General features: G+C 48.8%; 1 protein-coding gene and 1 long non-coding RNA gene across 6 annotated transcripts in view; one reads left to right on the top strand and one right to left on the bottom strand.

The window, feature by feature from the left end:
* LOC125126510 (uncharacterized) overlaps positions 1 to 20,780 on the top strand; it is a 121,983-nt gene that overhangs the window by 74,690 nt on the left and 26,513 nt on the right. The gene's annotated exons all lie outside the window — the stretch shown is intronic.
* ABLIM3 (actin binding LIM protein family member 3) overlaps positions 16,237 to 20,780 on the bottom strand; it is a 128,338-nt gene continuing 123,794 nt past the window's right edge. For all 5 annotated transcript variants that reach the window (XM_047779005.1, XM_047779009.1, XM_047779004.1 and 2 more), the window contains one exon: positions 16,237 to 18,224. In XM_047779005.1, coding sequence (XP_047634961.1) covers positions 18,111 to 18,224 — 114 coding nt within the window. In that variant the 3' untranslated portion in view covers positions 16,237 to 18,110. The remainder of the gene's footprint in view (positions 18,225 to 20,780) is intronic.

Here is a 20,780-nt window from a genome sequence, read left to right as displayed (position 1 = left end):
AGTCGGTTACGTTTAGCGGCTCCTGGGCCCCGGCTTTGCAGAGTGATGCGTCAGTGAGTTCACGCCGGAAAGTGGCCCTTGCCCCACGCTCCCTGACGTTGCTGAGGACGGAAGTCAGGGACGGGCCGACTGAGCGCAAAAGGTCACATGGACAGCACGAGGGAAACAGCAGCAGGAAGGTGGGGTTTGAGGGCCTGAAGTGTGGGAAACGCTGGGTGGTTCCCCCCGGAGGAAACTCTTGGTTATGGCCCTAGGCGTCCGCTTCCCCCTTTCGCGTGTACACGCGGGCCTCGCCTGCCCCGAGGACTCTCCGTGGGGGTGACTGCAGGCCTTTGGTTTCTTCGTCTGTGTCCCTGTGCCAGCCACACTGGAGCCCAGGTAGAGAGGCAAGTGGGTGCTTGGGGGGCGGCCAGGGGCCAGTTCTTGTCATCATGGCTTCGGGTTGGCATTTATTTAGAGTCTTGCTCGAGGGCTTCTGCCGGCGGCTCCCAGCCCTGTATGTAAAAGCAGGTGTTTATCACTGTTTAGTCAAGGTTTTGGCACCTCCACGTCTGACGTGGGACGGAGCCTTTAAAACTGAATTACGCACGGGGCATAACAGAGTTGGCATAAATCTGTAAACTCAATTCACCATTGCTGTGAATTTTAGTACTGCTTGGTGGCCCTTGCATTTCAAGCCCTTCTGCTCCGTGTTTGGCTCTGTTCAGTGGCGGCTGCAGCTGCTGACACCTTCCACAGCCGGCCCCTCAGTGTCTGGGCCAGGTGCCTGGAGGACAAGTGGCTCTGGGTGCAGGAGAGCTGGCTGCTTGTCCTAATCGGCTCAAATGCTCGTCGGGCTTGTTTCTGTGGCTGCAAAACGTAGCCCTTGTAGCGGTGCGGGCTCCTCCGTGATGCTGCGGCCCCCAGGTAGTGTCCCTCCCTTCCTTCTTCCTTTCCTCCTCCTTCTCTCTCTCCTTCCTGTTGGCTGCACCTGTGGCACATGCAAGTTCCTGGGCTAAGGATCAAACCTGAGCCACAGCGGTGACCCAAGCCGCTGCAGTGACGGTGCCGCCTCCTTAGCCTCTGTGCCACAAGAGCCCCCTGTCTTCTGCTTAGTGACGTCAGGTGGCCTCCCCTCCAGGGTCCAGAGAGGTCTTGTGCACAGAGAAAGGGCTCCTTTTTAGGACTCCAGAAAGTCGGACCCAAAATATTGCTGTGTCGTCCAAACAAGGAAGACGGTTGAGGGCAGCTGCTCCCGAACTTCACCGTGGGTGTCCGTCCCGAGGAGCCGTGTTGAAACACGGGTTTGGACTGAGTGGGCTGGGAGCCAGGGCCGAGGTCCTGCCTTCCTGACAAGCTCCCTGTGACACCGGTGCTGCTCGTTGGGACCCCACTTTGAGCAGTGGGACTTAGAGCAGCTTCCTGCTCCTGGCGGCTGAACCCCCGCCCCCAGCGCCAGCCAGGCGGTCTCTGCAAAGCCTGCCCGAGTGCCAGGTGTCCGTCCCGTCTCTGCCCGCGCAGCCCTTGCCTGTCTTCCTGCCGCCTCTGACCTCACTCTCCCCTTCGTGTGCTTCACTCCGGTGTGGTTCAGTTCCTCAAACACACGGCTTTCACCCACCCCGAGCCTTGGCCTGCGCTGTCCTCTGCACCTGGAGCGCTCCCGCCCCACTGTGCCCTTGCACGTCGGTGCCCCCAGCTGTAAGGGTGGGAAGTGGGTTCCCTCGGCCGCTGCTGCTCTGAGGCCCCGTGTGTGTCTCTGCAGCCGTTCACTTTGTGGGCCTTCTCTTCTCCTGTTCGCTTCTTTACAGTCTGTTCCTGCCTCTAGACCAGAGTTGCATGATCGCTCACCCCTGCCTTGCACACAGTTGCACCCTCTGTGCTCCCGCTTCAGTAAACATCTGGTGGGCATGCGTGTGGCCAGGGAGCAAGGGGACATTCCTTTTTTTTTTTTTTTTTGTCTTTAGGGCCGCACTCAAAGCACATGGAGCTTCTCAGGCTAGGGGTTGAATCGGAGCTGTAGCTGCTGGCCTACGCCACAGCCACAGCAGTTCCGGATCCAAGCCGAATCTGCGACCTGCACCACAGCTCACAGCAACGCCGGATCCTTAACCCACTGATCAAGGCCAGGGATTGAACCCACGTCCTCATGGGTACTAGTCAGATTTGTTAACCACTCAGCCACGACGGGAGCTCTGAGGAGCATTCCTGAGTGTCCTGTTTCACATCTGAGCCACCTGTCTCGAGGGGCTGTAGGGAGGGTGCTATTTAGAAGACCATAGACGAGAGGTCAGGCCAGGAGCGCCTTTTAGGCCACGTCTCATCATCAGAGATGTCAAAATGTGAAAGTATCTGTCTTAAAATGGATGAAATACAGTAAGTCTAGCTTTTCTTCAACAGTTATGTCAAATTAGTTGATGCAGCGTTAGATTGAACAGAGGTACCGCAGGGCTTCCTGGGACTTCCGGCAACATGCATCGTGCTTCGCGGAGGGAGGGGCAGTGGCCGTGGCCAAGACCCTGGGACTCACTTTGCGGGAGGCCCGTCTGTCTACCTCCTCTCTCTTCTTTGCCAGCAGGTGCCTGCCCCCCACTGGCAAGGCTGGAAATGCCACTTACTCCGTTTTACTCAGTAGCTTGGCCCTGTTGCCTAGTTCTGCCAGCAGAACCTGCAGAGAAGCCTGTGGGGGCCTTCTGGGGAGGGTTTTCTGGTGAAGAGAGACACACAAAGGGAAACCTCTTTCCTGCTTCTCGACGTGACTGTGTGAGGACACGAAGCCTGGGGCTACAGCAGCCGCTGTAAATGTGAGGAGTCACCCCGGGCGTGGTGGCATGGAGCCACGCGAAGAACCTGGGTGAGGTGGCGGGAGGGAGAGCTGCAGGGAAGCCGGGCTCCCGACAGCAGCCCTGCCTCTCGGACCCCTGGTTGTGCAAGACAAAGGGGTTTTCGGCGTTGAAGCCACTTGTGAGCAGGCGCGCTGTATTGCACTGGAAGCGTCCTGACTGAGAGGCGTGGTTCCGCGGCCTTTCCAGCCAGACGGGTGGACTTGGCTCCACGGTCATGGGGCGCCCTCCTCTGCGAGACAGAGGCAAGAACAGGGGCTCCCTCTCGGGTTGTTACAGAAGCTTAAGTGAGATGATGAGTGCACAGACCTCCGCGTAGAACTTGGCACGTTGCTGGTACGTTATGGTGAGGAACTGTTATTATTACCGTTGTTATTTTAAGTATAGTTTATTTCCAATGTTGTGTTAGTTTCAGGTATACAGCAAACGGATTCAGTTACGAATGTTATTTTTATTCCAGTTATTTGTCACCACAGATTATTACCAGATAGTGAATATTGTACACACACACACACTCACTCTTCAGGTTCTTTTCCGTCTAGCTTTGTTACCGGGCGTTGACTGGGTGCGTGGCAGGAGGATCTTGCTGAGCTCCTCGGTATGTGTGGTCGTTTGTATCTGCTAGTCCCCGACTCCCCATTATCCCTCCCCCACCTCTTTCCCCTGTGGTAAACTTCCGTTTGTTTTCTACCTCTTTGAAACTGTTTCTGTTTTGTAAATCCCTTCAATTGTATCCGATTTGGGATGCCACGTGTGAGTGGTAACACATATTTGTCTTCCTCTGTCTGATTTGCTTCACTTACTAGGATTGTCTCTCGGTCCACCCATGCTGCTGCAGGTGGGCAATGTTTCCTTCTTTTTTATGGCTGAGTAATATTCCAGTGTTTATGTGTCACACATTTCCTTTATCCATTCCTCTGTGGATAGGTATTTAAGTTGCTTCCATGTCTTGGGTATTGCCCACAGTGCCGCGGGGAACACTGGGGTGCACGTGTCTTTTTGAATCATGCTAGTCTCTGGATGTGTGCTCGGGAATGGGATCATGCGGAGCTTCTGTCTTTATTCTGTTAAGGAGCCTCCATGCTGTCTTCCATGGTGGTTGTACCAGTTTCCATTAGGAGCGCTGCCTCTTCTCCGCACCCTCCCCAGCACTTGCTACGGACAGGCTTCTTGATGCTGCTCATTCTGACCTTTGTGAGGTGCTAGCTCGTACTGGTTTTGATTTGCATTTTCCTAGTTATTAGCAGTATTGAGCATCTTTTTGTGTACTTTTGGCCATCTGTATCTGTATGTCTTCTTTGCAGAAATGTCTATTTAGATCTTCTGCCCATTTTTCAATCGAGTTATCTGTTTTTGTGATATTGAGCTGCATGAATTGTTTATATATTTTGTGTATTAATTTCTTGCTGGTTGCTTCATTTGCAAATATTTTCCCCCATGCATTGGCTATGTTTCCATTTTATTCACGGTTTCCTTTGCTGTGCAAAAACTTAAGTTTAATTAGGGCCCATTTGTTTATTTTTACATTTAATTTATTTATTTTTCTTTTTTTTGCTGCACTGCAGCATATGTAATTCCTGGGCCAAGGATCAGATCAGAGCCACAGCTGCAACCTATGCTACGCCTGTGGCAACTCCAGATCCTTTTAACCCACTCTGCTGGGCAGGGGACCAAATCTGTGTCCTGGAGCTGCAGAAATGCTGCTGAGCCCAGTGTGTCACAGCGGGAACTCCCCCATTTGTTTATTTATTTATTTTTTATTTTCCTTATTCTAGGACATGGATCTAAAAGAGATACTGCTGCTATTTAAAGAGCATTCTGCCTATGTTTTCTGCTAAGAGTTTCATAGTATTCGGTCTTAGATTTAGGTCTTCAATCCATTCTGAGTTTATTCCTGTGTACGGTGTTAAAGAGTGTTCTAATTTCATTCTTTTACATGTAGTTTTCTCAGCACCACTTATTGAAGAGACAGTCTTTGCTCTGTGTACTATTGCCTCCTGTGCGGTAGAGTAATTGACCGTAGGTGGGCGGGTTTATCTCTAGGCTTTCTGTCCTGTTCCGTTGATCTACATTTCTGATTTGGTGCCAGTACCGTCATGTTTTGATGACTGTGGCTTTGTAGTATAGTCTGAGGTCAAGGAGCCTGATTCCTCCAGCTCCTATTTGTAGGCTTTATGATAGCTGTTCTGACCTCTGTAAGGTGATACTTCATTGTGGTTTCAATTTGCAGTTTTCTAGTAATTAGTCTCTTTTCACATGCCTGTTGGTCATTGGTATGTTTTCTTTAGAGAATTGTCTATTTAGGTTTTATGCTTGTTTTTTGATTAGATTGTTTTATTGATACTGAGGTGTATGTGTATTTTTGGAAATAAACCTCTTCTTGGTCACATCCTTTGCAAAGTTCTCCCATTCTGTAGGTTGTCTTTTTGTTTTGTGCAAAACCTTTTAGTTCCTAGTTGTTTATTTTTGCAGTTGATTCTTCTGCCTTGGGAGAGCGATGTAAGAAAATATTGCTATGATTTATATCAGGACTCTTTTGCCTATGTTCTCTTCTAGGATTTTCATGGTATCTTGTCTTATATTTAGGTTTTTATTTTTTATTTTATTTATTTATTTTTGTCTTTTTGCCATTTTCTTGGGCCACTCCCACGGCATATGGAGGTTCCCAGCTGTAGCCGCCAGCCTACGCCAGAGCCACAGCAACATGGGACCTGAGCCGTGTCTGCGACCCACACCACAGCTCACGGCAATGCTGGACTCTTAACCCACTGAGCAAGGCCAGGGATCGAACCTGCAACCTCATGGTTCCTAGTCGGATTCGTTAACCACTGAGCCACGACGGGAACTCCTCTATTTAGGTTTTTAAACCATTCGAGTTTATTTTTATACATGGTAGGGGAGAATTCTAATTTCATTGTTTACAGGCAGCTATCCAGCTTTCCCAGTGTGACTTGCCAAAGAGACTATGTTTTCTTCCTTGTGTATTCTTGCCTTCTTTGTTGAAGATTAATTGAATGTAGGTACGTGGGTTTATTTCTGGGCTCTCTTCTGTTCCATTGACCCATGTATCTCTTTTTGTGCACACTGCTTTTTTTTTTTTAATATGTCCTTATTATGTACACACTCCTTAATTGTCTTGGAGTGGTTGCATCACACAGCTGATAGATATATTTGAGCTTTAAGAAACTGTTCAGGGAGTTCCCGTCGTGGCGCAGTGGTTAACGAACCCGACTAGGAACCATGAGGTTGCGGGTTCGGTCCCTGCCCTTGCTCAGTGGGTTAACGATCCGGCGTTGCCGTGAGCTGTGGTGTAGGTTGCAGACGCGGCTCGGATCCCCCGTTGCTGTGGCTCTGGCGTAGGCCGGTGTCTACAGCTCCGATTCGACCCCTAGCCTGGGAACCTCCATATGCCGCGGGAGTGGCCCAAGAAATAGCAACAACAACAACAATAACAACAACAAAAGACAAAAAAAAAAAAAAGAAACTGTTCAGTTATCAAATTGCAATGTTTAGATTCACGGCAACATATAAATATTTCCTTTGTTGGATGCCCTCACCAACACCTGGTATGGTTAGTATTTTTTATTATTACTATTGCTTTTTAGGGCCACACCCACAGCATATGGAAGTTCCCAGGCTAGGGGCTGAATCAGAGCTACAGCCGCTGGCCTACGCCACAGCCACAGCAACGCGGGATCCAAACCGCGTCTGTGACCTGCACCACAGCTCATGGCGACACTGGATCCCCAACCCACTGAGCAAGGCCAGGGACTGAACCTGCATCCTCATGGATACTAGTTGGATTCGTTTCCACTGCGCTGTAACAGGAACTCCCGGTTAGTCTTTTTTAGCTATAGCTATTTTACACTGTGCATAAGGGCATTGTTTAAGATTTAATTTGCATTTTTCCTAAGAACAAATGGTAAACATTTTTTGTGGGCTTATTTACCATTCCTGTGTCTTTTTAGTGAAGTATTTAGTCACATCTTCTGCCCATTTTTATTGGGCCATTTGTCTTACTGTTGAATTTCAAGAATTCTTTATATAATCGAGATATAAGTCATCTGTCAGACTGAATGCTTTGCAGATATTGTGTCTGCAGCTTGCCTTTTCGTTTTCTATGTTATTGAGAATACAAAGATTTTTTATAGTTGATTTACAATGTTCTATCAATTTCTGCTGTACAGCAAAGTGACCCAGTCATATATTTTTATACACTCTTTTTCTCCCATGATCCTCCTTGACGTTCAAGTCACACGTGACTAGGTAGCGCTTCCTGTGCTACACAGCAGGTCCCCGTCGGCCAGTCATTGCTTCTGCCACAGTGTGCATATGCCGGTCCCGAGGGCCCAGACCATCCCTCCCCTGCCTGTCCCCTTTGGTGACCATAAATTTGTTTTCAAAGTCTGTGAGTCTGTTTCTCTTTTGCAAATAAGTTCATTTGTATCCTTTTTTAAGATTCCACATAAAAGTGATACCACATGATGTTTGTCTTTCACTGTCTGGCTGACTTCACTTAGGATGGTCATCTCCAGCTCCATCAATGTCGCTGCAAATGCCATCACGTCCTTCCTTTTCATGGCCGAGTAATACTCTATTGTGTATATGTACCACGTCTTCTTTCTCCATTCCTTCGCTGATGGACATTTAAGTCGTAGGTGTCTCAGATATTGTAAACAGAGCAGCAGTGAACATTGGGGTGCAGCGATCTTTCTGTTTTTGTCTTCTTTTTTTTTTAGGGCTGTAGGCACAGCACATGGAGGTTCCCAAGCCTGGGGTCGAACTGGAGCTGTAGCTGCCAGCCTACACCACAGCCAGAGCAACGCCCGATCTGAGCCACGTCTGTGACCTACACCACAGTTTACAGCAACACCGGATCCTTCACCCACTGAGTGAGGCCAGGGGTTGAGCTCACGTCCTCATGGGTATTAGTTGGATTCATTTCACTGCGCCACGATGGAAACTCCCTAGATCTGCCCATTTTTGATTGGGTTGTTTGTTTTTTTGAGATTGAGCTGCATGAGTTGTATGTCTTGGGTATTAATCCCTTGCTGGTTGCTTCATTTGCAAATATCTTCAATTCTGTGGGTTGTGTTTTTGTTGTGTAAAATCTTTTAAGTTTAACAAACATTTGTTTGTTTTTATTTTCATTCCTCTAGGAGATGGGTCCTAAATAGAAATTGCTGCAGTTTATGTCAGAGAGTGTCCTACGTTTTCCTCTATGAGTTTTATGGTATCTGGCCTTATATTTAGGTCTTTAATTCATTTTGAGTTTATTTTTGTGTATGGTGTTAGAGAGTGTTCTAATTTCATTCTTTTACACGTAGCTGTCCAGCTTTCCCAGCACCAGTTATTGGAGAGACTTTCTTTTCTCCGTTGTGTGTTATTGCCTTCTTTGTCGTAGATTAATTTTATTTCTGGACTTCTTATCCTGTTCAATTGATCTATATTTCTGTTTTGTGCCAGTACCATACTATTTTAATAACAAGTCAGGGAGCCTGATTTGTCCAGCTCCATTTTTCTTTCAGGATTGCTTTGGCCAGTTGGAGTCTTTTGTGTTGCCATACAAATTTCAAAATTTTTTGTTCTAGTTCTATGAAAAATGGTAGTTTGATGGAGATTGTATTGAATCTGTAGTTTGCCTTGGGTCGTATACTCATTTCAACAACACCAGTTCTTCCAGTTCAGCAGCATGGTGTACCTTTCCAACTGTTTGTGTTATCTTTGATTTCCTCCATCAGCATCTTGTAGTTTTTAGAATACAGGTCTTTTGTCTCCTTAGATAGGTTTATGTGTTGGTATTTTATTCTTTTGGATGTGATGGTAAATGGGATTGTTTCCCTAATTTATTCCTCATTTTTTGTTGTGAGTGTTTAGAAATGCAATTGAATTCTGTGTATTAATTTTGTATTCCGTAACTTTACTGAATTCATTGATGAGCTCTAATACTAATAGTTTTCTGGTAGCATCTTAAGGATTTTCTATGCATAGTATCATGTCATCTGCAATGATTGACCTCCTCTTTTCCAATTTGGAGTCCTTTTATTTCTTTTTCTTCTCTGATTGCTGTGGCTGGGACTTCCAAAACTATGGTGAATAAAAGTGGTGAGAATGGACATCCTTGTCTTGTTCCTGATCTTAGTGGAAATTCTTTAACTTTTCACTGTTCAGAATGATGTTAGCTGTGGGTCTGTCATATATGGCCTTTATTATGTTGAGGTAGATTCCTGCTATGCCCACTTTCTGGAGCATTTTTATCATAAGTGAGTACTGGATTTTGTCAAAAGCTTTTCTTATATCTATTGAAATGATCATATGGTGTTTATTCTTCAATTTATTAGTGTGGTGTGTCACACTGATTGATTTGCAGATATGGAAAAATTCTTGCTCCCAGCGATAAATCCCACTTGAGCATGGCGTATGATCCTTTTAATGTATTGTTGTAGTCAGTTTGCTAGTATTTTGTTGAAGATTTTTGTGTTTATGTTCATCAGTGACACTGGTCTGTATTTTTTTTTTTTGTCTTTTTGCTATTTCTTGGGCTGCTCCCGCAGCATATGGAGGTTCCTAGGCTAGGGGTCGAATCGGAGCTGTAGCCACCGACCTACGCCAGAGCCACAGCAACGGGGGATCCGAGCCGCGTCTGCAACCTACACCACAGCTCACGGCAACGCCGGATCGTTAACCCACTGAGCAAGGGCAGGGATCGAACCCGCAACCTCATGGTTCCTAGTCGGATTCGTTAACCACTGCGCCATGACGGGAACTCCTTTTTTTTTTTTTTTTTGTCTTGGTCTGTATTATTATTATTATTTTTTTGTGGTATCTTTGGTTTTGGTATCAAGGTGATGGTGACCTTATAGAAGCAGTTTTTGAGTGTTTCCTTCCACTGCAATTTTTTGGGGTTAGTTTCGGAAGGATAGGTGTTAACTCTTTAAATGTTTCGTAGAGCTCAGCTGTGAAGCCACCTGATCCTGAACGTTGGTTTTCTGGAAATTTTTAAATCACATTTTCACTTTCATGGTGTTTCACTTTCATATGGTGTAATCGGTCTGTTCAGATTTTCTGTTTCTTCCTGGTTCAGTCGTGGATAACTGTACCTTCCTAAGAATTTGTCCATTTCTTCTAGGCTGTACATTTTATTGGCATGTAGTTGCTTGTAGTAGTCTCTTGTGATCCTTATGTTTCTGTGGCGTTCACTGTAACCTCTCCATTTCTAATTTTACTGATTTTAGCCCTCTTCCTTTTTTTCTTACTGAGTCTGGCTAAAGATTTATCAATTTTGGTTATCTTTCAAAGAACCAGCTTTCAATTGCATTGATCTTTACTATTGCTTTCCTTGTCTATGTTTCATTTATTTTTACTGTGATCTTTATAATTTCTTTCCTTCTCCTAACTCTGTGTTTTGTTTGTTCTTCTTTCTCTAGTTGCTGTAGTGGAAGGTTAGGTTGTTTGAGATGCTTCTTATTTCCTGAGGTAGGCTTGTGTTGCTGTCAACTGCCCTCTTAGAACTGCTCTTGCTGTGTCCCATAGGTTTTGGATCATTGTATTTTCATTTTCATTTGTCTCTGGATATTATTTGATTCCCTTTTTGATGCCTTTAGGGATCCATTCATTGTTTAGTAACACATTGTTTAGCTTCCACACGTTTGTGGGTTTTTTTTTTTACAGTTTTTTTCCCCTTGTGGTTGATTTCTAATCTCATAGCAGTGTGGTTGGAAAGGATGCTTGATGTTTCAGTTTACTTAAATTTACTGAGGCTTGCTTTGTGGCCAGCATGTAATCTATCCTGGAGAATGTTCCATGGACACTTGAGAATGTTGTGCATTTTGCTGCTTTTGGATGGGATGTTCTATAAATATCAATTAAATCCATCTGGTCTAGTGCATCATTTAAGGCCTGTGTTTTCTTATTTATTTACTGTCTGGTTGATCTGTCCATTGCTATAAGTGGGGTGTTAAAGTCCTCCACTCTCACTGTGCTGTCGTTGATTTCTCCTTTTATGGCTGTTAGCAGTTGCCCTATATATTGAGATGCTCCTGTGTTGGGTGCATATATACCTACAATTGTTACATCTTCTTTTTGGATTGATCCTTTGATCAATAGGTAGTGTCCCTCTTTGTCTCTTGTGACATTCTTTCTTTGAAAGTGTATTTTGTCTGATATGTGTTGCTACCGTAGCTTTCTTTTGATTTCCATTTGCACAGAGTATCATCTTCCATCCTCTCACTTTCAGTTTGTATGTGTCCTTAGTACTGAAGTGGGTCTCTTAAAGACAGAATATATATGGGTCTTGTTTTGCATCCATCCAGGCAGTCAGCAGAGATGCAAAATACAATAAATGACATACAAATTCAGTAGAAGGAACCAACAGCAGAATACAGGAGGCAGAAAAACGAACAAGCAAGGTGGAAGACAGACTGGTAGAAATCACTGATGCTACAGAGAAAAGAAAAAAAAGATGGAAAAGGAATGAAAACCGTCTCAGAGAACTCTGGGACAACGTTAAACGCACCAACATGCATATTATAGGGGTGACAGAAGGAGAAGAGAGAGAGGAGGGGCCAGAGAAAATATCTGAAGGGATAATAGCCCACAGAGTCCCTAACATGGGGAAGGAATCACTCAAATCCAGGACACAACGAGTACCATGTAAAATAAACCCAAGAAGGAACACCCTGAGACACATATTAATCAAACTGACCAAAATTAAAGACAAAGAGAAAATACCGAAAGCAGCCAGGGAAAAGAAATGAGTAACATACAAGAATATCAGCCAATATTTCAGCAGAAACTCTACAGGCCAGAAGGGAGTGAGTGGCACGATATACTTAAAGTGATGAAAGGAAAAATCCTCCAACCAAGATGACTTTACCCAGCAAGGCTCTCACTCAGATTTGAAGGAGAAATGAAGAGCTTTACAGACAAGCAAAAAAGCTAAGAGAATTTAGCACCACTAAACCAGCTTTACAGCAAATAATAAAGGAACTTTTCTAGGTGGAAAAGAAAAGGCCACAACTAGAAACAAGAAAATTGTAAATGACAAGGCTCACTGGTAAAGGCACACATACAGTAAAGGCAGGAAGTTATCCCCACACAAATACACCACCAAACCCGAAATCACGAGAAGAGGAGGGTCTCTAACACATCTCCATTTTTTTCACTCCCCTTCTGCACATTTTGTGATTTTGATGTCCTATTTTGCATCTTCATATTTATCATTTGCTGTGAATTGTAGTTTTAATCACTTTTATAAATTTTGTGATTTTTTTTTTGTCTTTTGTTGTTGTTGTTGTTGTTGCTATTTCTTGGGCTGCTCCCGCAGCATATGGAGGTTCCCAGGCTAGGGGTCGAATCGGAGCTGTAGCCACCGGCCTACGCCAGAGCCACAGCAATGGGGGATCCGAGCCGCGTCTGTAACCTACACCACAGCTCACGGCAACGCCGGATCGTTAACCCACTGAGCAAGGGCAGGGACCGAACCTGCAACCTCATGGTTCCTAGTCGGGTTCGTTAACCACTTCGCCACGACGGGAACTCCTGTGATTTTTTTTTTTAATGTTCGTACTGGCTTATTTAAGTGATCTCCAATTCTTTTATATTTTCCTTTGATATTGTGTTTTTCCCTTTCCTATAGATTCTTACTTCTTTTCCATTTAGAAAAGAACTTCCAGTATTTCTTTTAGGTTATGTTTAATATTTCTGAATTCTTTCAGTTTTTGCTTCTTTGAAAAAGTCTCTCTCCTTTTTTTTTTTTTTTTTAAACAGCCCACCTGCAGCATATGGCGGTTCCCAGGATAGGGATTGAATTGGAGCTGCAGCTGCAGGCCTATGCCACAGCCACATTGTATCTGTGCCACAGCTTCCAGCAATGTCAGATCCTTAACTCACTGAGTGAGGCCAGGGATTGAACCTACATCTTCAGAGACAGTGTCAGGTTCTTAACCTGCTGAGCCAGTGTGGGAATTCCTTTCTCCTTCTCTTGTAAATAATCATTCTGGAAAGAGTGTCTTGGTTGCAAATTTTCCCTTTCAGGATTTGAATATATCAAATATATTTTGATGTGTTTTTGGCTTGCAAAGTTTCCGTAGAGAAGTCAGCAGATAGCCTCTGGGAGTTCCCTTGTAATGGACTCTTATTTTTTGCTTTGTGCCTTTCGGATCTTCCCTTGAAATTTTGCCATTTTAAAGTAATGTGCTTGGTGTGAGTGTGTTTGGATTCCTCTTGTTTGGGGGAACCTCTGTGCTTCCTGTACCTGGATATCCATTTCCTCCTTTAGGTTTTGGAAGTTTTCAGCCATAATTTCTTCAAGGGCATTTTCTTTTCTTTTCTTTTTTTTATAATTTTTTTATTTTCCCACTGTATAGCAAGGGGGTCAGGTTATCCTTACATGTATACATTACAATTACATTTTTTCCCCACCTTTTGTTCTGTTGCAACATGAGTATCTAGACAAAGTTCTCAATGCTATTCAGCAGGATCTCTTTGTAAATCTATTCTAAGTTGTGTCTGATAAGCCCAAGCTCCCGATCCCTCCCCCTCCCATCAGGCAGCCACAAGTCTCTTCTCCAAGTCCATGATTTTCTTTTCTGAGGAGATGTTCGTTTGTGCTGGATATTAGATTCCAGTTATAAGTGATATCATATGGTATTTGTCTTTGTCTTTCTGGCTCATTTCACTCAGGATGAGGTTCTCTAGCTCCATCCATGTTGCTGCAAATGGCATTATGTCATTCTTTTTTATGGCTGAGTAGTATTCCATTGTGTATATACACCACCTCTTCCGAATCCAATCATCTGTCGATGGACATTTGGGTTGTTTCCATGTCTTGGCTATTGTGAATAGTGCTGCAATGAACATGCGGGTGCACGTGTCTCTTTTAAGTAGAGTTTTGTCCGGATAGATGCCCAAGAGTGGGATTGCGGGGTCATATGGAAGTTCTATGGATAGATTTCTAAGGTATCTCCACACTGTTCTCCATCATGGCTGTACCAGTTGACATTCCCACCAACAGTGCAGGAGGGTTCTCAAGGGCATTTTCAGTCCCCATTTCTCTTTCTCCTTCTGCAGCCGCTGTCACGAGCAGGCTGATGTGCTTTACATGATCCTATTGCATGTTGCCTTCCTTTTTCCAGTTTGTGTCTCTGTTGTTCTGATTGGGTGATTTCCCGTGTTCTGTCTCCCAGATCCCTCACTCGCTCTTCTGCGTTATCTCGTCTGCTCGTGATGCCTTTAGCTGTTTTTACCTGAGGAATGGATTTGTCCAGTTTTGACTGGCTCCTCTTTACAGTTTCAGTTCCTGTAACCGTGATCTGCATTTACCTGCTGTTGTTCTTTCCCCCCATTTACCTGCTGTTGTTCTTTCCCCCCATTTTTCAAGAGTGATTGCAGTGCAGTGGGTTTACAGTGCGGCAGTTGCTGGTGTGATGATTTGCACGTCTACTGATACTCTTAATTCCGTTAGTGTTTTATAACCTCCTCTTGGAACCTGAGGTCTAGAAGACCACAGAGGCCTGTTCTCCGGTCTGTTCTGGCAGGGCATCTCTCTTAGCCGTTCATGTGGGAGTAGTTACCATGCTTTTTCACTTTGCTTAAATTTATCTCTGTGTGTTGAGGAGAAAGACGCATCTGCTGTGGTCTCGCAGGGCTGTTTTTATGCAGAAGCGTCTCTGTGCGCAGCGGGCGGGTGCCGTGTTTTCGGCATGGTTGTCAGGCCTGTCTTTCTTTAGAGTGTGCTGGCCGTCATCCCCTGATAGGGGGCGCAGTTGTGGGGAACCTGCCCTGGAAGTTGGGCAGGGCTTCCTCTTTGTCCTGAGGCTGTCACAGCCCTGTCAGGGGTGGGGTCTGCTCCCCTGCTGTTGGCATGAGAGCTCTGAAGGTGGGGTTCGATGAGGCTCCCTTGCCCTTCAGTGTGTGCTCTGTCCCCACCGAGGTGAGTGTGCCAGAGAAAGTGATGCCTGTGTGGCCACAGTGAACCTACGTGCCACCTGTGCAGGTGTCCTCAGCTTTGCCCAGAAGCAGCCCAAGCTCAGGTCCCTTCCCTGTTGTGTTTGTCTGAGACCTGGTGTTAGGCGGGTGCTGGGGGCTGGGGCATTGTGGCTGCAGGGATGGAGGTGGCTGTGCTGCCACTAGGCCCTGGGCTGCCTCTGTGACAGGGTTCTTCCAGAGCTTGTCCTACCCAGGTCTGGCTCCAAGCTGTGAGGTCAGGTAGGCAGAACTGGGGCACTCCCTCTGGGAGCAGAACCACTGCGTACCCCTCCCCGGGGCTGCTGCCAGCGACTGCAGCCCTGTGATGCTCCGCCACCTGCTGTGCTCACCCACACAGTCCATTGCGGCTGGACCTGCGCCTGGACCTGCCGTTGCTGTGGCAACCTGACCGTCTGCTGTGCTGCCAGCCCCGGCCAGCACGTCCGGGCTCACAGAGCCGCCGCCAGGGGGCGTCACGTCTCTCCATGTGCACTGTGACCGTGGCTCTTACGGTGGCCCCGGGCACTGCCCTCGCACGCGGACAGTGGCGGCCTGGCCCCCCCCTCCAGGCCCGCTGAGCCCTCTCCACCCACGAGCCGAGCCCTTCCGCCCGATGCATCTGCTCGAGCCCGCGTCTCCGTGCCCAGCGCGGGGTGCGGCCGACACGAGTGGTGATGCGGCCGCCTCGGACGCGGGGCTCGTCCTGCCCGGACCGCCGGCCCCTGGGCACACGCGCCCCCTCTCCAGCGGGGACCAGGCCGCTGCGGCTCCCGCTCCTCTCCTGGCTGGCGAAGGGGGCTCCAGGGTGAGGGGCCTTTGCTCTTCCGCGGCTCCCGTCCCGGGGTGCCAGGCCCTTGCTCGGGGCCTTTTTCCTTTTTGGTCCTGCCCACGTATGCGGGAATCTTACAGCTTTCGTTGTACCAACTGGATCTCCTGCCCGTTTCCGGGAGGCTTTCTGTGGGGACTCCTCTGTGTGTGGAGGTACTTTTGACGTGTCTGCCGGGGGGGAGGGGTGCCGTCTGCCATCCCGACCTCCCCCCTCGGTGTCTGTCAGGAGCGGCGGCTGAGTCGGAGGAGAGCCCTGCGGAGCCGGGGGGGGGGGGGGGGGGGGTTCTGGCGGAGGACGAGGCCTCGGACCCGCGCCCCGCTTACCCCCCTCCTGGTTCGCTACGTCTGGGAAGCCGGCCGGCTTACCTGGGTCCTCCTGTGAAGAGGTTGGATCAGGGAACCTTGTTTGCTATTGGAGCACCCTCTTCCACCCGGCAGGACCCGTGTTGTGCAGGCGGCTCTGGGTCCTGCTTATCGCATCAAGCTTTCCTGCAGAAGCAGAACCAGAGGCAAGGCAGGGCTGGCTGCTTTCTGACCCTTGTCCTTTGAAGAATATGCCTCGTTCAGCCTCCCCCCAGGTCCCTCATTTTGACTCACACTAGAAATGACAGAAGGACACACGTTCGGGGTGAAATGATGTGCTTTTATGAGAAAGAACATATCCAGCAACAGTAACAAAAGCCTTTCAGTCTTTGCCAAGTTCTCAACCAGTGATAATGAGGCAGTTTCAATGCTTGCGTCTGGCTGGGGACATTTCGAAAGGGGTCAGGACAGTCGAAAGACATAGGCCAAAAAGAGACGTTGCCAAGAGGGTTGACAGTTTAAATGAGAGCCTGTTAACCCTCCCTTCTGGCCCCCATCCCACCCCCTTTCAAGTCAGCCTCCTCCCCGTCGACAGAGACCTTTCTGGACGTTGCGCCAAGGCCGTCTCAGCCAGAGCGCTCTCCTCAGTAATGCCACTTGCCCACGCTGTCTGTCACTTCCTGCCGCACATCCATCCTGTGTGACCACGTGTGTCACGATGCCCGTTGGTAGGGGCGTGTGCCCCGGACGGGGCCCCACGGTGGTCGTCCCGGTATACCCGTCTCCCTCCCCCGTTCGGTGCGCAGTATGCAGTAGGTGCTCAGCACAGAAGGTGCTCAGTGAGGGTTCGTTGAGTGGACGTCGGTTCTGGATTTGCCACATCACGTCGGCAGCCCCCTGAGAGTCGAAATTGTCATTTCTGCTTCTTCCTCCTTGACCTCAATGGTCGGACTCAGGGCATCTCCAGGAAGGGAGAGACCCCGCCAGACGTCGCCAACGCGCCGCTGCAGGTTTGGGGAGGGGAGGGGAGAAGGTTCACCGTCCACCCCCGTCCCAGAAGGCAGGGAGGCAGGGAAGGCAGCCGCCGAGGGAGCTGCAGGCCCACGAGTGTCTGGCCGGCGCTCCACTTCGGAGTCCCCCGTTGACCCGTGGCCAGCGCCGCAGCGGGAGCCGAGGCACCAGCAGACGGAGCCAGACCCTTTCTTAGGACACGGCCTCGGTGACCCGGGCGCTGTGCGTTCGTCTGTCTGTCCAGGCCTTCGGCTGGAGCTGGGGGGGAGCCTGAGCCCTGCGGTGAGGTGTCAGGCACGTAGATTGTCGTAAGGCTGAGGACTTCAGGCGGCCGTAACGGGCCTCTCCTCCAGGGCGGGAGAGCCAGGAGGTTCGGGGAGCAGTGAGCGGGGCCCCGAGAAGTGATCACCGTTCCAGCGGGCGCTCTGCTCCGCCTCCCACCCCTTCCCTCCGGTTCTCCACTGGGCGCCGGGCAGGGGCCGCTGGCAGTAACGGTGCAGGGAAGGGAAGTGCTTTCTCTCCTCCTCGGGGGGGTCGTAGGTTAGGACCAGAGAGAGGGGAGGCTCAAGGGACGGGGGACTGGGAAGGGGAGTGGAGGCCAAGGTCCTGGCTGCTGTCTGCTTCTGCAATGAGTCGATGTGGGGCCCGCCCTTTGGGCTGCATCACCCCCAGGGAGCACGTGAGCCCTCGTGGGGGTGATCAGAAGCCTCTTCCCGGCTCCCAGAGGTGCTCAGAGACTCGGGACGGATGCTGTGGCTCCTCCCAGGAGGGGGCCCCCCGGGGCCAATAAGGTGGGAGAACTGCCTGGCCAGCCTGGCCTCTAGAGCCTGGGGAGCGGAGCCAAGCGGCGGAGGGAAGAGAGATCCCTTGGGCACCTCCCTTAGGAGGGAGAGGTGGACCTCGGGGAACCCAAGTCAGGACAGGTGTTTTGGTATAAAAAAGCTCCCCAGTAAAAGGACGGGAGTGCCCTCAAATCCCTTCCCAAACCCCAGTGCACTTAGAAAAGAGAAAGTAAGGAGCATAAAAATAGCTCGCTGATGTGGGCTTGCCTGATGGTACAGAAAAACGAGTCTCATGGCAGGCAGCGTGTCCCATTACACAAGAGAGGGTTATACCGCGCTTCGGGATAGAGATTTTACATATATCTGTATATAAATGCATATATATTTATAGAGCCTCTGCCTAGAACAGCCGGGCTTGCTTCTTCAGCTCGTTCCTCTTCCAGAGGGCCAGCCGGTCAAACTCGGAGATGGTCATGCCGAAGACCTGGTAGAACTCCTCCTGGGACAGGTGGCGCTGCAGGGAGGTGGGGGGAGACAGAGAGGGACGAGCCTGAGGATGCGAGGTGGAGGCCGGGGGCAGGTGGACACAGGCGTGGTCCCTGTATGTTTCCCCCGGGTGTGCTGTGTGCCTGGCACAGCGTCTGACCCATGCAAGGTGTGGGATGGATAGCTGCTGAATGGATGAACGCGTGACGCCTGTTTCTTGGGAGGGACCGCTGCAGCTGGGCCGGCTGGAGAGCGCCCCCCGCCACCTGCCCGAGACCTCTCCTCCTATCCTGGGGGGGCCTCCCCCGCCCCCGCATCCCTGCTCCTCCCCTTCTGTGTGCAGGAGCGTGCATGGGTTCATGCTGCTGCTCTCTGCTTTGGAAGAAAAAGGAAGCATAGCCAAGACTTTAGGGTCTATTTCCTCTCACTACGTTTGCAAAATGATCTAGAAGGCTGCTCCTTAGGCCAGTCAAGCAAAAAGGACTGTCCAGATTTTTCTACCCTCTGAAATGTCCTTTCGTCTCTTTCCTTGTAGACCACATAGTGAACCACTGTTCTCCATGTCTTGGCAGGTTTTTTAAACCCCCTGCTGCCTGAGCTTTGCCTCCCGTCAAGCAGCCTTGAAAGTTGATACAGTGTCAAAAGCTTTGAAAGTTAGAAATACCGCACTTGGAATGTGGCGAAAGGTAAACGATGGTGCATTTGAGTGCAGGGTGGATGGATGCTCATTATTCTTGCAACTTGTACGGATGTGTCCAATTTTTCAAAGTAAAATTTAGTTATGTTTTTAAAAGTTTTTTGTCTTGTCTTTGCCACATCCATGGCCTATGGAGGTTCCCAGGCTACAGCTGCCGGCCTGCACCACAGTCACAGCAACGCGGGATCCGAGCCGCGTCTGCGACCCACACCACAGCTCACGGCCATGCCGGATCCTCAGCCCACTGGGCGAGGCCAGGGATCGAACCTGCGTCCTCATGGATAGTCCGATTTTTTCCTACTGAGTCACAATGGGAACTCTTATAGTTATGTTTAAAGAGAGAAACAGATGGCATATATCCTGCCTAAAAATTTATTGCAAACACTGAGCTGACCTGTTGGTAGCAATTATAAGCTAATTGGATAGTGAAGGAGAGTGAATGAGAATTATATACATAGCCACATAGTAATTAGCCAGTTTTGGACTTCCCGTCATGGCTCAGTGGCTAACGAATCTGACTAGGAACCATGAGGTTTCAGGTTCGATCCCTGGCCTCGTTCAGTGGGTTAAGGATCCGGCATTGCCGTGAGCTGTGGTGTAGGTCACACATGAGGCTTGGATCCCAAGTCGCTGTGGCCCTGGTGTAGGTTGGCGGCTACAGCTCTGATTGGACCCCTAGCCTGGGAACCTCCATGTGCCTTGGGTGCGGCCCTAGAAAAGACAAAAAGACAATAAATAAGTAAACAAACAAAAATTAGCCAATTTTCTGGTCCATCACTGTGAATTAACGTTTTCAGGACTGAAGGTAAAAGTAACTTCGGCACTTTTGTTAGGCATCATTGGTTGCTGGTGACTCTGAGTTGTTTTTTTTTTTTTTTTTTTAATTACTACCTAGTGTTACCACCCCCAGTTCCTTGCATCGAATTTGTATCATGCTCATAACTGTGCATTTTCCTCATTGAGTTCTGGCCGCTCTAGAATCCAGGAATTACTCCTGTGCAGTTGAACGACGAGAAAACCCAGAGTCTGAGAATGTGGTGGGCGTGGGTCGGCGGGAGGCAGGTGGTGGAGCTGAGACCAAAGGCCAGGGCTTCCGATGCCAGGGGCAGTGTGTTCGCCTTGCCCCTCCTGGCCAGTCCTATTACACATTTCTTAGGTCTTTCTTTTACGAAACTTTCAAAAACAGAGAGGAGAGGAAATCGCTCCTTGCACATCCACGCCTGTCACCCAGAGTCAATGATTATTAAGAGTTGGCTTCATCTGTTTTCTTTGTCGAAGTATCTTTTTTTTTGTCTTTTTGCCATTTCTTGGGCCGCTCCCATGGCATATGGAGGTTCCCAGGCTAGGGGTCGAATCGGAGCTGCAGCCGCCGGCCTACGCCAGAGCCACAGCCACGAGGGATCCGAGCCGCCTCTGCAACCCACACCACAGCTCACGGCAACGCCAGATCCTTAACCCACTGAGCAAGGCCAGGGATCAAACCCGCAACCTCATGGTCCCCAGTCGGATTCGTCAACCACTGAGCCACGACGGGAACTCCTGTCGAAGTATCTTAAAGTGAACCCTGGTCACTCTGTCAGTTCAGTCCTGCAGTTTGCATCTCAAAACACACTGGATATTTTCTTGCCGAACCGCAACAGCCTGGGTAAACCCATGGAAAACTGACCACAGTTCCACGGGATTACCTAACACCGGTCGATAAGGAAATCCCTCTGTTTGTCGCCAGAGTGTCTTTACAGAGTTGGCTGTTTGAGGATTCAGCGTCCACCCGTCACATGTGGTGCTTAGGCTCCTTCGGGCTCCATCAGTGTAGACGGTGCCCTTCTTAGGTTCGGGCTGCTAACTCGCCCGTGTTGGTTTGATTTTCACTGAGTGCTGAAAACCACG

This window comes from Phacochoerus africanus, chromosome 4, assembly GCF_016906955.1.
Source record: "Phacochoerus africanus isolate WHEZ1 chromosome 4, ROS_Pafr_v1, whole genome shotgun sequence".
Taxonomy (NCBI): Eukaryota; Metazoa; Chordata; class Mammalia; order Artiodactyla; family Suidae; genus Phacochoerus; species Phacochoerus africanus.
The sequence above is the reverse complement of the archived record's forward strand: the minus strand, read 5'-3'. Positions and strand labels throughout refer to the sequence as shown.